Below are 15,787 nucleotides of genomic sequence, written 5' to 3' on the forward strand. Positions count from 1 at the left end.
TGAATTAGTGCTACATGATCGTCACCTTTCCCTTGCTCATAATTCTGCATTTCGGAACCGGTCTGCAAAGGATCGGACTTTTGAGCCCAAGATCATTATTGGTTGATGAGGGGGTCAGAAGATGGTAGGATGGAAGAGGATGCCGGTGATGGATGAAAGATGAGGGATGGGACAGGATGACAATTGGGGATGTTATCAACACGCCTGTTCTTCACATGGCCCAAAATGGTCTTTATATGTGCATCTATCAGACAAGTCATGTCAAGATAACTCATCTTTCATGGCAAGGTTCACAATGTTATCGTGTTTAATATACTGAGCATATCATAACCACCATACTTCACATTAATAATGCCATAGTTGTTCGCAACACCATGGCACCGCCCAATCTACTCTGCCCAGAGGCCACCTTCATACCTTGAAAAACACTCACTCCATATGGCGCCAGACTTGAAAGATAATCCTAGCTTCCAAGCTTCGTTCGAACCAATGTCATGCTCTGCGCCTATTCTGACAGTCAAAGCCAACGCTAGAACGCCGTGGACGAATACGTCTCCAGGTGACAGCCCGGTCGTGAATTAATGACCTCGGTGTCAGACTGAATCTCCGGAAGAGGAGCAAGCACCGTGTCCCCTGAAGCTCTTTCTTCCTCTCGGCGTGTGTCGGCACACGGGCTGCCGACCGAGTTCATTGGGAACGCTGAGCACTGCTCAACATGCAATTCTCAATCTCCGGCTTTCTTGCCTATTGTCTTCAGGCCTTCTTCTTGCCCGCGGCAATAAATGCTTTCCTTCTGTTGGCCACATCACCTTCGCCGAGCCACTTGCTGGCTTTGATCAACTGGATGACGTTGATGACTTGCTTGCCAGCCATGACTGGGAAGCTAATGCCGGCTAGGATCCACGGGACAGTGCTGTCCATCTTGTTCGCACGAGCCATCTCCAAAGCTCCGGCACTCCATGGATTGGAAAACAGGGTGCTGGGTCTGGGGTGGGCAGGAGAGCCTGGCTGGGTTGACACGACTCCGCTATTGTTCGCGGCAAGAAGAGAAGGGGATAGTAGTGGAGAGGAGAAAGAGAGAAGGTAGAGGGCAATGAAGAAGAGTTCGTTCAAGGCGCAGAATGCAAAAAGGACGGTCTGCCACGGGTCAGTATTGGTCAAGGGATATGGATGTGTGTGCATATTACCCTGTTGGTATAGTAGAGATGCAAAATCCAACTCCTGCTGGAATCGACCTTTTTATGACTCTGCCCACTGGTTCCCATGGTCAAGGTGGCGTACATGTGAATGTAATGGCTGGCGAGGTCAAGACTGATGAGTCCTTGGAAGATGATGCTCCAGCGTGGAAAAGCGGAAGCGAGGAAGACGAGCAAGCAGGAGGTGGTACATCGATCAGTGACCATGTCCAAGACTGCGCCAAAGGTGGTTGACTGGTTATACCGACGGGCGGCAATTCCATCTGCAGCGTCGAGGAGGCAGGAGATACTGTATAACCCGGAACATGTCCGTGGGTGAAGGGGCATGTAGTAAAGGGAAGCGATCGCGAGGATGACTCTCGCATAACCTGAGGTTGGAGCTCCAGTTAGATGGGGTCTGGCCCGGACAAGCCCAAAGTGGGTGGAAGAATACCAATGACATTGGGAAGGAACAAGAAAATGTTCTCTTCCTGGTAAATGTCCTCCTCAATCTGTTGCACCGCCTGGTTGAGTTTCGCATGACCATTCGCCAGCAAGGTGTCTTTTCCCTTCCGGCTTCCCGCCATTGCTTTGAGGTGTAAACGCGGGTGAACCCAGCAGTCGCAGAGAATCAACGTGTGAATACTGCACCGAGGCGTCTGAGGATTGACGATTGGTAAGATAGAGAATGGGAGGCAAGGGGTACAGGACACGATCGAGGCTGGTTGGCGAGTTTAGACCTGGCGTAGGTGATTGATAAGGAAGACGCGATAACGGCCAAAATTTATTGGGCGGAGGGTTCGGAAGAGGATGGGTTTGGGTTTCAGTGGTAGGATTGGTGTTGTTTGATGGATTTGAATATGCAAGATCAAGGGTGTGATGAGGGTGAAGGGATTCATCCAAGATGAGAGGACGAGAAGATGTGATGGGAGGTGGTTGAGGACAACAAACGCTGGTGGTTATAGTCGAATCAGTTCGAGTGCAGGTTGACCTCTGACCTTTTACTAAACTGCCATTCCTGCCTTGCAAACAGTAAGTTGTAGGCGAAGCAAACAGTAAGTTGTAGGCGAGGCAGGAACCACTGGGGCTCTGGGTCGGGCTCCAGGGAAGGGCTAAGGGGGCTCGGGCCCAGAATTATTCAGGAACCAGTTGCAGTTTCCCTGGGAAGTTTCTCTTGGAGGCTCTCGGACCAGTCAATCCGTGCTCCGCGGGCTGTCATCTTCGGCACCTTCCCATAACGCCGTAGGGAAGCCGGATGATTTCAGCTTCCGTCTGCCGAAGTCTGGGCAGAACCCTTCATGGAGGAAGGAGCTCACTCGACAATGTTGATGCACCCCAAAAGTCACCAAAGGTCACCTGAGTACATATACATAAGTATCTTCCTTAGGTATCTATGTGTTTATACTACGGCTATTAACCTCCTCGCGTGCATTGTTCTCAACCATCCACCCTATATACAACCCGACATTCACTGACGCCTGCTTCGAGGATCTGATGCCAACTGACGTTTATAATCTCGAGCCTCCTTCGTTCTGAGACTACCATGTCCACCCTCCTGGCGTCTTTCCCAGCCGCCCATGCGTACCACCAAACATGTGGCATTGTCTCCGTCAGAGGTGACTTCTGTGGCAAAGTTGACCACGTCTCGTGCGGCCTGTTCTGGAGTCTTGGCCTCTTTGATAATGTCCACCACTTCTTGATCTTCGAGCGTGCCAGATACCCCGTCTGACATGAGGACCATAAAGGAATATTCCGCTGCCCCGAGCTCGACTCTTCTAATCTCTGGCTCTGCACTAACACCAATTCGCTTTGACGCAATGTCTCCAAAAGAACGCGTGTTGGCCAACCCAGATATCCTCTCCTCGCCAAATGAATCCGTCACAAATGTGGCAGCATATCGTCGTAACCTAGTGCTTTCGACGGGAGAAGAAGGGTGATGGTTGGTGGTCAGCGGTACGGCTGCTCCTGATGCGGTGGAACACAATAAAATCCGGGTGTCTCCCACATGCGCAACCAGTAAGCTCGAGGTTGTGGCGGGATTCCAGAATGGGGCTGGTGAAGGTGTCGATAGCAAAGCAACACTGCAAGTACTCCCTCCCTTAAACCGATTGACGCCGCCAATATGTGGCGCGACTTTGGACGGTTCACCCAAGATATCACCCTCGTTCAAGGGCCTCTCCGCTCGTGTATTGTCGCGAGTTTCCCACTGCTTGGCCGCTTGGGCCGCCACGAAATCAAAGTCAGCCTTGAGGAAGGCATAGGTCATGACCTCCTCGATGGCAGCTCCTGAGGCCGCCCCATCTTTCCCGGTTTGATAATCGTTGTAGATAGAAAAATAACTTGGTTTGAACCTCCGAAAGTATCCCCCGACCAGATCTCTCCAGCTTCGCACTAGCTTCTTCTCGAGAGTGGCTATGTTCTCCTCGTTTGCATGTTGGATCAGAGCTGGGTCTCCAGGATGGGTTGGAGGTTGTGATTCGGTCGAGTCTTTTTGACCTTCTGTGTCCTGACCTGATTGACTGTCTAATTGTGGGGCTTCCTTGGTAGTCTTGACTGATGCTAGCGCTTTCTTGCTTTGCTTCACACTCTCCTGGTCTCCTTCGTACTGACCAGGGGCAGGACCAGTAGTTTCAGAGGGTACGCCTTTTGGCTTAATACTCGAGCGAAGTTCAAAAGAGACGGCGGTTTTCTCCACGTAATCATGCAGTCGTTCTCGCAAGAAGTCGCTGCATTCCGCCCCACCATGTCCGTCAAAGACACCAAAGTAAAAGACCTGTGGATCACCACTGGTGTTGTCGGCCGAGGTGGCTTCTCTTGGTTTATTTCCAAAGGCAACGGAGCGAGGAGGTTTCTTCGCAAAGGCAGGCAACTCAATTATGCCAGCTTGGTGGTTGTCTTCGTTGTAGGGACGACTACCTCTTGAGACTGACACTCCATAGTGATGTTTGGCGCTCCTCAGCGGGATGCGGACGACGGTGGTGTCTCGACTGATGGACGGGTGGGCAGCTGGGGCAGATTTGCCATCTGGGGTGTGAGGGGTGGTGTCTTTCCTGGGGAATTTATGGGCAAGACCGGTGAGAGAGCGAGAGTCTGGATGTAGCGAGGAGGACGGGAGGTGGGTGACAAAGTAATCATGAAACTGTCGTCGTTGGCAGATGTATCGAGATTGGTCTCGTAACCTGGTCTGCGTGCGTGGGGAAGTCTGTCTAATCAAAGTCCAGAGCAGGTCTTTTGGTGGGCTAGTCAGTATATTGGTGCACTTGTGAGGTCAACCAGGAGACTAACCATAATAGCAGTCGGACGAAGGCCGCATCGCTCTGCAGCCAGGGGACATGACGACAGAGGGAGCTCGTGAAGCTCGCCATAGCACAACAGCTTATTGTTGAAGATGTGTTACGGGAGAGACATGCTGTCTTGTCCAGGTGGCGGGGAGAAGTTGATGAGCTGGGTGCTCGTCAGAGGTGTGTATGTTGTGGAGGAAGAACTTGAGAGGAGAATGAAAGCGACAGGGAGGAGAGGCAGAGTTCTGTGGTGGAGGTGCTGTAACCTTGATCTCTTGGTGGTGACGAGTCAGATCCGATGGGATGTTCCCTGGCTGTAGTCGTGCGGCGTGGGCTGTGGTTGGAGATGCAGAAGCACCAGAGGTTAGATGGACAGATGTGTGGATGTCCATATGTTAGGTCACCTTATCTAATGATATGGGGCATGGAAGGTCACCACGGGAGGGCGAAGATAGGCGCGAGGGGTGGTTGTGGCCATGTGGAGTTTGGTTGGGGCCGCTGGGGACGGAGGGGCCGAGGGGCCTCCCGGGCATTGTTGCTGGAGAGGGGAAGGCGAAGGCCGACAGGCTGATGATTAGGGAGGGCCTCGGGCCCTCGGGCTAATGATTGGGGGGGCATTTAGGCAAGCAATGGGCTTTACCCAACGTATGGCTTGGAAGCCTTTGTGAGCGACTCTCTCAGGTCTCTGACAATTACCGCCAGAGTGTTTCTACTTATCTGGGTATACATGGCCATCCGACCCAGGGCCAGTTCGTCCTCTGATCTATTATCCTCATCGTAGCCACCGTCTAATGCAAACCTCGATCAGTGCCCCCCCAACCATTGCAATGGTCTCATGGTCATATGCACTGTGTAGCATATCCTCATAGTTGATCATCGTCATCGTCATCGTCATCGTCATGATGTTTCTTTCCCCTCTCCCTCATAATTTTCCCACCAGAACCTCGCCTGTATCTTCTACCTTGATGTCCTCGCCCTTTGGCGGACCATATGAATCAAAACTCTCGTCACCGTGGAAATGCCACCCTCTCTCCTCTCCGTTTTGCAAGTGTCCGCAGTCACTGTTGGCTACACAGTCCCAGCCGCCTGCAACACCGACACCGCCTCTCCAGTCGCCAGTGCCGTCCTCCCCCGCTGTCGTCGTCGTTGCCCTCCTGACGAACCGACTAATGCCACATGTAAAACACTGGAAATCATCCTCGTCGAGATCCTCAGGTACCACACCCGTGAGAGCTCTTCCACTGGCGATAATCTGAGCTGCGTGTCCACAGAGTAAGAGGGTAACCTGTTCGTCTGCCCTTCCTTGCCGCGCATACTCTTCATCGACATCGTTGACGACCGCTTCCAACGCTCTGGCGACTCGGTCATGCAACGCTTCAATCCGCTCGCCATGTTCATCTGGTACCACCAACGACGTATACTGATCGTCAACCCAAGGAAACCATGTATTTTTCAACCGTTCCGGCGACGCTGGGCGCGGCTGTTTGAACCAGGCTCGCCCAAACCATTCACCGATCCCGAGCTCGCCTCTGACTTTGAGATCTTCCACGCCGTCTCTCAATCCACCTTGCGTTCTGTGCTGTTGTTGAATCTCTCGTAACCTCTCCATGCTTGGTCGTAATGTCTCCAAACACCGGTAGAATAAACTAGAGTAGATTCTGACGCGGTCTTGTCGCACAAGATCACCTAAAGTGTCGGCGAAGTGCTCACCAGTTTCGACGGCTTGTTGGACCCCGTGGGACGCCAGTGGTGGATCTGCAGGTAGGCCGCTGGGAAAACGGTGGCTCGAAGTGTATTTTCCGGTCGTAGGGTCGAGTTGCCACGCAAGCCGGTGACCATGTCGCAGAAGGAGGATTTCTTTGACCGGCATTGTTCTCTAACTTGGGCGACGCGCACAACACACCAAAGACCAGAGCCGAGGGAAGTGGCAATAAGGCTAGGATAGTGAGGTGGAGGAACTGTTGAGACAGAGGAAGGGACCGCAGCGTGGGTAAAGACAGCGTAGGTCTGGGGAAATCGAATGCGATCAGTGGATTAAGAGACTATAAATCAGTAATAATGTCGAGGGGTTAACACTGAACAGAGTATTGAAGTGACACTGTCTATGACTGCGCGGTCTGGTGGTTTAGCCGTCTTGCCGTTTTGGGTGGGGGACCTCGGTCGAACGCCGGGTGCGGGTGCGCCGCTTTTGTCGTCCCTCGTTTTAACTCTCCTCCTAACTTCCTATTGGATATCCGTATACTTCCCTTCCTTGTATTGTTACCCACGACATACAGAGTAATCAACCGACTGATTTATAAATTCGAGCTCGGTAGTAGATGTACGTCTGTAGGCCTTCTCGAAAATAATCCAGCGCCAGGAGACCCTGTCTTAATGGTTCAACACCCTCCATCTTCTTCCTCACCTGGTTCAATGCTTCTGTTGTCCTCCTCGCGTACTGGAGATGCCGTGGACCTAGTGAAAATAAAACGGGGTCCTTTTCGATTTCTTCTGTCAAGACTCTTCCCCCGCGCTTGAGAAGAGTTTCTTGGAACTTGTGGAGATCTTCGATGGCGTACTTGTTCGCGCCGGGATAGGATTGTACAACAACCCGTAGAGTAGACCACTCTTCATAGACAATCTCATAGCTCGGGCTGTTCTCAGCTCCCCATTTGGTCACACCAGTTGGTACCACCACCATGGCATTAGGATTTGCCTTGTGCGTCAGGAGAATGTGAAGGACTTCCAATTCTGTTTCCATACGGACTGCGATTTGCCACGGGCTCTGCAGTTTGCCCTTCTCACCTGGACTGAGTCGGATGCTATCGCAAAAGGTTAGATTTGGGTCATCGTAGCCTTTCAAAAGCAATGCAACCATTCTTGGTGTAGCGAGGCGAAATTGCTTCTGATAATCCATCCGACGGTTTGTAAATGGACCGCCTTTCCATTTCACATAGAAAAGCAGTGGACGCCCTTTCTTTGAGTATTGCGCTCCCCTTTGCTGGAAGACCTGGAGAACATACTTTTCAAGGTTGTAGGCCACAGCAATGGATAGAAAATCATCCCTGCAATAATGCGGCGTCCCTTCAAGCACGGTTTGAGTTCCTTTTTCCATTCTAATTTCAGTCATCATGGAGCGAGAGTATCGACTCCAATGCCCAATCTTGGCTGATCCGAGAGATGACGTTTTCATGCTTGGAGTCCTGGAACCTGGTCTCAAAGCATTCTGGTTTCTTATCATCTCAAGTATTGCTTTGTATATGCGTTGAGCGTTAATATCAAGTTCATCCAGAAGTTCAGACTGTGACTGTCCGGTGCTTTGCTCCGCCAGAAAAGCATAGCCCAGCGCGTTGCGTATGGTAAGATTGGGGACATCCTCAGGATGGACGATGCATTTGAGTTGCCGTAGACAGGAACTCAACAAGGACACATAAACATCAAACCCTCCTTTCCCAGCATGATACTCTATCAATTTCCATATGCTTGGCGTTTCAAGAAATTCTTTGACCGTCTGGTGAGTGAAATGGATGGTTTCCTCATAGAGGACCTGCGGAAGGGCCATTTTGTTTGCCATGTAAGCACTTTGTGGTGCTCGTCGCCTTTTAATCTCGAGAAGGCCAGAGCATTTGGCCACAATGCGACTTGACATGGTATCACGAAGATACTGTCTCTCCTTGGCTCCAATTTCCTGCACTCCACTTTCGAGAGCGACTGTTGGGCCATCGCTAGCAAGTGAAAGATCCAAAAGAGTTATCGGGCTGATAGACGCATGGACGAACTTGAACATCCTGCAAGCTTCACTGAAATCCTCGCTGGAAATATTCTCAAGCATCTGTTTGAACAATTCTTCCAACCTCGTGGGAAGTTTGTTGAGAAGAGCTTCAAGTTCTGGGAGCCTTGCGCCCCGCCACAGGCCTCTGATAAGGGACTGGACGACAATACTTACCCATAGGAATACACCATTAGCATTATCTTCAATTCGGTCCATCAATCGCTGCGCATCACTGGGATATATTTCTCTGAGTTGCAGCATCTTTTCATTCCCTCCTAAAACGGTCTCAATGTACTGGTGAATATCATCATTGGTTTTTTCCTCAAGCTGCAAATGTGGATAGTCTTTCAGTGCCGATCTGAAGACAGGTAGTGGGCGACTAGAAACACAGACTTTGATTCGTCGTTTGTCGGGGTCAGGCGATTGAAGAGATTTGATGAAGTGCACGATTTCCTCATAGCCCTCTTCTGTGTTTCCATCACTTTCATATTCGTCCAAGCCGTCGATCAGGATGAAAAAGTCTTTGCGCCGTCCACCACTCTCAATGATACTCCTGAAAGCTAATTTCAGGGCTGGCAGTGTCCAAGTGCAAAGTGGACGGCCATATCTTTGAATGGAAAGATTTAGTTCCTCCAATTTATCAGGCACGACGAACTTGATCAGATCTCTCTCTTCGTCGAGAATTTGGAGGAGTATTGATCTCAGTAAGCCTGCTTGCGTTTTCTGGATCGGTGTCCCACGATTACGAAAGAAGAAGCCGCCTTGCAAAAGCTGATTAGTGCCAGTGCGCTGAAGGTGGTCGTTTGTTCGAGGGTGTTGAAATATGTGTTTAAGCAGCGTCGACTTCCCGGATCCTGCTTTGCCCGAGATCCAAAATATTGGAGAAGAGTCTTGTAACCATTTGACAAAGGTGAAGTTAGGGTCGAATACCCACCCAAATGTTTCTCCATGGGCATCAGCGATTTCTTCGTAGCGGTCGTCCATTTTGTCAAACCGAAGACTGGATAATATCACTACCTTCGCATTAATATCACTTTGGTCAATGGCGATCGATGGCGATGAGCCCACATACCATCTGTGATATCTCTGACCTCGGGAGCGAAGTTGGCTACGCAAAATGATTGTTAGCCAGGATTGTTCTCGCATATCGATCTGGAAAATGAGTAAGGTGTGAAAGGAGCATCTTTCTAGAGCATCTTTCTACATCATAACACGTTCCTTCGTACTGCACTCGGACTGTCGTGAATCTTATCGGCCTATAAAAGAGCGCGGCGATCGGGAAGCTGCTTAGTTGTCTTTTTCGAAATCGAGTCACAACGAGGCCGCAAAGGGTCAATCCCTGCTCGCCCTTTCAATGCAAATGCAACCCCACCTATGTATACTCAGAGAGATGGCCCACAGACTGACAGCAAATTGGGGAAGCAAGGTCTAAATCATAGTTGGTCAATGACTTAAGAACTGACGGTACTTACCGTTTCTGGTGGGCTGATCTGGTCCGATTACCGTGAGAAGGCCTTTAGCATAGGCGGCAGCTGTAGCAGCGGCATAACGATGCCATATATCATTCTTGTGAGAATCGGCATAATCACAGATGCCTCGTATGATAGCGACCGGGAGAGCGTTCGTGATACCGGCCGCCTCCATCTCAAAGCAAATAATACCATACTTATCTCTCAAGGCGTCCCTGAGTGCAGCAGTTTTTACGAGCTTATTTCCGGATGCAACAAGGCCGTAATGAACCACTGGGCCCTGGAATGGTCGATTCGGGCGGATAACGAGATCGTTGGTTTGATCTCCTTTGTACAGTCGATCCTTCTCTGCTCCTGGATGCAGAAACCGTTTGCCTTTATTCCGTTTTGCAAAGATGGCTAGATGCTGTAGGAAATCGTGCGAATCTTCAATTTGCGCATCTCTCTCAATCGACTCAATGGCATTTCGCAAGCGCCTATCCGTCGGAGCTTGCCAGTCTCTCGGGACAAAGCCGCCAACAGTCTCCGCCCCTAGCTCGTAGCCAACAACCCCCACAGGACTCTTGGATTGGTCCAGAGGAGCAGCAACTACGATGTCGCCGAGGCGAATATCTGGTTTCAGATCTCGGCCAGGCACCCCGGCTCCTATGCCCACCATTAGGCCAAATTTGAGGTTGGAGAAGCTTTGGCGCATCTGGGAAACGAGGTAAGCCGCGTTGACAGTACCAACTGCGTTCTTCGGCAAGCAAGCTATTATGACCTTGTGCCCTGCGATCTCGCCTGGTGTATATTGGTTGTCGTCACCATGCATGGAAGGAAACACGCCATGGTGTCGAACATCCAGCATGTACAACGCAGCTTCGGCCTCCACTGGAAGCGCACATATCCACCCCACTGTGTAGTCTTCGTATCGGAGCAATGGAGGTAAATTGGGCTGCCGATCAGGGGGGGTTTGCGTCAACCCGGCCATTTCGGCGCAACTTTCCTAGAGTCGAAGGACAACGATCCTTGTGGACTCGAGGCGATTCTGGTTTGGCAATAGATTCACTTCATGGCAACGTAGCGAACCAGAATGGAGGACAGGTAAACATGCGAGTCCATAAAATCGTAGCGCGCTGGACAATGTTGACCAAAGTACGGAGTAGTCGACCTGAATGAGTGTTGGATGGTAAGGGTGCGCACATGTCGATTGCCAAGGGGCCGAGGGGCTAATCCCCTTGAACTCTCTGAGAGCATTTCTAAAGCGGCTTTGCAAACTACGTTGAACTTGGTTAGATCCTAAGATCCGAAACTGACTGGGGGGGAGGAGATCATGGATCGATGGAAGAAAGCCTCCAAAAGCAGCAGCACTAACCGTCAAATTCGGACGAGAAATTTCACTACAACCTGCATCGACCTGTCGTGCATGTAGAGACTTGCATCTGGAAATGGGAACCGACTCAATAGGAGATTTACCCGTCGCGCTGTCAAGCTTCACTCTTGGATCTGGTCAGTCTCACCAATTTCAGCCTTGTCGAAAGGCCGCAAGGCTGGGGAGGAGACAATCATTCAGTCTTGCTAACACCATTGAACACTTGATCAGAGATTGATATCTTCTACTACCAAGTCACAAGCATCTAGGGGAGAGCACAGAGTAATATACATGTCGAGGCTCAAAGAACACTCGGTCCTGACAGACTCCTCCTATCACCACATCCTGGTTGTCCTTCTATTGTAATTCATTTACACCCCCACTATGCCCAGTTCAAGACAGTAATTTCCCTCATGCAATCCGCGCCAGTTGTGCCTTGTCCTCTGGGCTGTCAAATCCTGGAATCTCAACCTGCAATTTGCTCAACCCTGCAGCATCCAATATACATTTAACAATATTGACAGTAGCCAACACCGGTTTCTCTTGTCCTGTAAACCACCATGTGATCCAAGGAAACAAAATCCCAAAATCCGAGGGCGTTACGTGGGTCGTATTGTGCAAAACAAACATTTTGGTCGGTTGAGGTTGTGACTCGTCGATGGGATCGATAGCCTTGGAAGCACCATGTTTTGCTTTAGACTCGTTCATGAAATGTCGCGGGCTCTTGAACGCCTTGAATATCTCGGTCGTTTCCTCCTCAGTCTGGGTTTGCACCCTCAGCGGTTCTGGCGCAAAGATCTGGGGCATGTGCGAGTGCACTTCTGGCCAGTGCCACGCACATTCAGACGACAGCACCGCAATCGTGCTTGCCTGGTGACTGGCATCTGCTGGGGTCGATTCAAACGCTGGAAGAGGTTTATCAAACAATTCTCGTCTCCGCGGCGACCGCAGAGGCATGAACCATGGGTCGAGCAGGATCAGTGGTGTGGATGGCGTGAGGTGGTTAACCAAGCTCTTGGAAGGCCGTACGAGAAACAACGAGTTTTCTTTTAGTGGGTCATCGGGCTTAACACCGGAGAGAAGTTCGACTCGGCTCTCATGGTAGAGTGATTTGAAGAACTGCACCATGGTTGCTCCGCCAAATGAATGCGCCGCCCAGGTCACTTGTCCTGGTTGGAGGTTTAAAGAGGACTTTGGGATGACATTGGATCCAGCAGATCCCTCTGCAACATTAGGCAATGCAACTCCTTGGTTCAACAACTCTAATGCCTGAAATGTTGCACTCAGCTCAAATAGTCGAATGGAGATTTGGTGGTCTCGTTGCTCCCACACGCCAGGGCGGATCTTCAAAGAATTTGACTTGTAGAAGATGGACGTGACTTCACTAGGCTGCTCGGTTGCTCCCTTCTTCGCCCCGTCGTTGTTGGCCCGGGACAGCACACCACTCCCGTCGCGATGCTCGAGAGCGACACAGATGACGCCACGAGATGCCAGTTCACCGAGGAGATAGGAATGAGTGTTGGCGCCCCCCACCAACCCATGAGAAAAAATTAAGACTGGGAACGGTTGGTCGTCAGATTTCAATGGGGCATTTTCGTAGGCATGGACTTTGGTTGACCGGAGATAAAGCGGAATGGACAAAAGAAGTTTTGACAGCCACGGGCCGACACGAGCAAGCTTGAGATAAGCGTCCACGTACGCTGATTGAGGCTCCGGCAGCCAGCTTGCAAATGGCAAATCTGATGTTTCTGGGCTGGTAGGGTAGAATACTCGAAACTTGATCGTTGATGTAGGGAATCCTTCTGGAATTGTGTCGTACCCTAGCGATGTGATTGGGATTTCATACACCGTGGTGCCCACTTTATGCGGTCCATTGTATGGGGGTAGATATGGCAATGGGTTGAGAAACGACAGCATGATGAGTACGGGACGTGGGATGGATGAGTATCGTGAAGAATGATTTGTGCAAAGAATTGCAGTTGATAAGTGGTTGTAGGATTAAAGCATATCAAAAATTGACGCAAAGGTGTTGCCCCGTGGCGTAACAAGACATTCAACAGTACATATTACCTCTTGGATATTTTAATCAACCATTTCAGGAGTTTTGGCAAAGATGCAAACTTTGAGAAAGAGTCAAGACCGCGGCCCTTCGGATGACACTAATTCCGTATGCCTCGTCAATTGGCATGGTGTGCCTGATAAACGGATGCCATGTGGCTAGGATCGGACCAACTGCCATTCGGAGCCTGGCTGATATACCGCCATGTCTGTGCTGAGGGCAGCAGATCGGTGGAGTAAGATAGCTTAGATCAGGGCCGTTGGACTTCGTATCTCGTATATTACGACTTACTGATTGTTCAGACGAGAAAGCTTGTCTGAGTGTGAAAATGTTGAGAATGGTGGAATCATTTTCTTTTTCAGACCTGAGACACCGCCATTTTGTTTGATAGTTCTACTGTCCACGCTGTCTCAAGATCCTTCGGCCGTAGCAATGGATTTGGAGTGGACTGGCCCGTCTCTTAGTGTCGGAGAAGACGAAAAGTGGAATGGAGGAAATCGAAAAAGTGCGAATGCCAAGAAATGTGACCCTGCACCTCAGAAGGCAAGCACTGGAAGAGGGAAGAAAGGCAGGAACAACCCTCATCTTGACTGGTCCTTCCTTCGAGCCTTGCCACTTGTGGATCTGCAGCCACAGCATCAGGGAATCTCCATATGAGAATCTACATATTCATTATTGATTAGTAGTCATGTATACTCTTCAGTCTATAAACTGAACAGCCGAGGCTGCAAGCCATGGCACGTCTCTCGCTCCATGTGCTGACCGTGCAGTACATAGGTATGGTATACACCCATGGGACAAGTTGCTAACCCTTACCAATCTGCGCATAACTTACAAGCCTAGCCCTATCATTTTCTCATTCATCATCGATGTCTCTCGCGTGCCCAAAGCCCCATTTTGTGTCGCTTGACTTCGAGTAGGAAAAGCGTCGCAATGATATAGGCCAGTCCCGCATATATCTGTGGCGCAAGGTAAGGTCGCGATGACTCTGGCATGCGGAGTTCCAGACCAATTGCTGTCGAGACTGCGTTTGGTCAGCATCATCATACTATGAATTCAATGGATCCCACCGACATAAAGCTGGCAACATGACAGTCAACCACATGATTGCGAGAGTCGACGGCAGGTCCTTCAGATCGACAACCTCGGCAGAAATCGGCGTGATTGTCTTTTGACAGCGTTAGCATGACGATTGACCCATACTTTCAGACACAACCAGCATCAGTGACTCTTACCGCCCAAAATACACCCGCTGTCGGCCCGACAATGATAGCCAAAAAGATCAACAGCCCATATGAGTTGGTTGGGATCCAGATGGCAAAGGTGAAGACTGCATTGAGAAAGGTAAAAAGGCTGGCGATCGTCAACCGACCAAAATGATCACTCAGGACGCCGATGAAAGGCCTCCCGAGAAGGGTGCCCAGATTCAACATGCCCGTAATGACCCCAGCTTGATCTTGACTAAGTCCAAGTGACAGAGCGAACGAAGATAATGTGAAGGTCAGTACGATGTAGCCGAGCATGGAGAACGCAGTGAATCCCATCAACATCCAGACCTGCCGCCGCTTCAACAGCTGGACATCCAAGGGCTTAATCCGGGGACGAATTATCTCATTGCGATCTCGTACAAGATACGAGGCCGTCAACAGAACCACCAAAGCGCACATGCCCGTGATACGGAGCGCCCAACCCAGGCCCAAGTTATCGATCATTGGCACTGTGGAGAAGGACCAAATGATGCCGCCGACCCCAGAACCACCTGCAGAGATGCCCTGGGCCAAACTTCGGTTTCTTCTGAACCACTGAGGCAGTAACGGTGTCTGTCATGTAATGTCATCGTCAGCCGGAGTCTGCATACGAAGAGAGAAATCGTCCCTAGCGACTGTGGTGGACACATACCGCGGGCATCCAGATAAACCCAGTCCCAATCCCGACCATGATGCCCTGGCTGAGAACCAAGTGCCAGAACTCGGTGGCAAACGAAGCCGCAATGAAACCGCCGGCAAAACAGACAGCCCCAAAATACATGGGGATATTGGTTCCGAATTTTCGAATACACAAATTGACTAGAGGGGTACAAGCCATGGCGGTCGCAAAGTTCGCACCTCCAACAAATGTAAAGCCCAGATCACTGGCTCCCTCGAACGTGTTGTTACTGATGTAGTATGAGAGGTAAATGCCGTAGGACTAGCCCATTTGAATGAGTGAGCTGCTAGTCTATCGAAAGCCGTTCTTGAGGGGCAGAGTTGTAAATACCGCTATGATCCCCCACGTAAAGCCATTGATGCAGTGCATCGACATGCAGACCACCCAGCCATACGCCGGTTCGTCCTCGCTCACAGCATTGATGGCGATGGCCCCTGGCTCAGTGCCAATAGCCACCTCTGTGTCGTCCAAATTTTCTCCCGAGCCCATTGTGTTGAATGATCAAAAGCACCTCCGGAGTGCTGATTTGTGAGAGACAGAACCACTGGACTCATTGTGCCATCCACGAGTACTTAAAGCCCAGAGAAGCCATTCATGTTGGAAATGAAAGAGAAGCAAAAGTGAGAGAGGCGAGCAATCTCAAACTGCTGTAAATCTCCGATGGACTTGTGCACCTTGGAATTATGGAATTACGGGGTCTTGCTGTCTGTTGTTCGTTCACGCGTATGCGTACCTGGTTAGCCCGTGGATCATTCTGTGGGGAAAGAGATGCCGT

General features: G+C 50.5%; 6 protein-coding genes across 6 annotated transcripts; all 6 read right to left on the reverse strand.

The window, feature by feature from the left end:
* Positions 1–276: 276 nt before the first annotated feature.
* PV10_03976 (uncharacterized protein) lies at positions 277–2,178 on the reverse strand. Its single transcript, XM_016368490.1, has 3 exons — positions 1,630–2,178; positions 1,188–1,564; positions 277–1,137 (listed from the first exon to the last, which is right to left on the reverse strand). Exons 1-3 carry the CDS (start codon positions 1,760–1,762, stop codon positions 754–756), a joined length of 894 nt encoding a protein of 297 aa, XP_016224278.1. The 5' UTR covers positions 1,763–2,178; the 3' UTR covers positions 277–753.
* Positions 2,179–2,559: 381 nt separating this feature from the next.
* PV10_03977 (uncharacterized protein) lies at positions 2,560–4,806 on the reverse strand. Its single transcript, XM_016368491.1, has 2 exons — positions 4,461–4,806; positions 2,560–4,403 (listed from the first exon to the last, which is right to left on the reverse strand). Exons 1-2 carry the CDS (start codon positions 4,507–4,509, stop codon positions 2,644–2,646), a joined length of 1,809 nt encoding a protein of 602 aa, XP_016224279.1. The 5' UTR covers positions 4,510–4,806; the 3' UTR covers positions 2,560–2,643.
* A 297-nt stretch (positions 4,807–5,103) lies between these two features.
* On the reverse strand, positions 5,104–6,496 carry PV10_03978 (uncharacterized protein). The gene has a single exon (XM_016368492.1). It carries the CDS (start codon positions 6,324–6,326, stop codon positions 5,379–5,381), a length of 948 nt encoding a protein of 315 aa, XP_016224280.1. The 5' UTR covers positions 6,327–6,496; the 3' UTR covers positions 5,104–5,378.
* A 241-nt stretch (positions 6,497–6,737) lies between these two features.
* On the reverse strand, positions 6,738–10,487 carry PV10_03979 (uncharacterized protein; the record flags this gene model as incomplete). Its single annotated transcript, XM_016368493.1, has 3 exons — positions 6,738–9,220; positions 9,280–9,315; positions 9,680–10,487. The coding sequence occupies 3 exons, from the start codon at positions 10,485–10,487 to the stop codon at positions 6,738–6,740; spliced, it is 3,327 nt and encodes a 1,108-aa protein (XP_016224281.1).
* Positions 10,488–11,375: 888 nt separating this feature from the next.
* On the reverse strand, positions 11,376–12,944 carry PV10_03980 (uncharacterized protein; the record flags this gene model as incomplete). The annotated part of the gene is made up of 1 exon (XM_016368494.1): positions 11,376–12,944. One exon carries the CDS (start codon positions 12,942–12,944, stop codon positions 11,439–11,441), a length of 1,506 nt encoding a protein of 501 aa, XP_016224282.1. The 3' UTR covers positions 11,376–11,438.
* An 842-nt stretch (positions 12,945–13,786) lies between these two features.
* Positions 13,787–15,501, reverse strand: PV10_03981 (uncharacterized protein; the record flags this gene model as incomplete). Its single annotated transcript, XM_016368495.1, has 5 exons — positions 13,787–14,110; positions 14,161–14,254; positions 14,322–14,906; positions 14,986–15,273; positions 15,343–15,501. 5 exons carry the CDS (start codon positions 15,499–15,501, stop codon positions 13,950–13,952), a joined length of 1,287 nt encoding a protein of 428 aa, XP_016224283.1. The 3' UTR covers positions 13,787–13,949.
* Positions 15,502–15,787: the final 286 nt, after the last annotated feature.

This window comes from Exophiala mesophila, assembly GCF_000836275.1.
Source record: "Exophiala mesophila strain CBS 40295 unplaced genomic scaffold supercont1.3, whole genome shotgun sequence".
Lineage (NCBI taxonomy): Eukaryota > Fungi > Ascomycota > Eurotiomycetes > Chaetothyriales > Herpotrichiellaceae > Exophiala > Exophiala mesophila.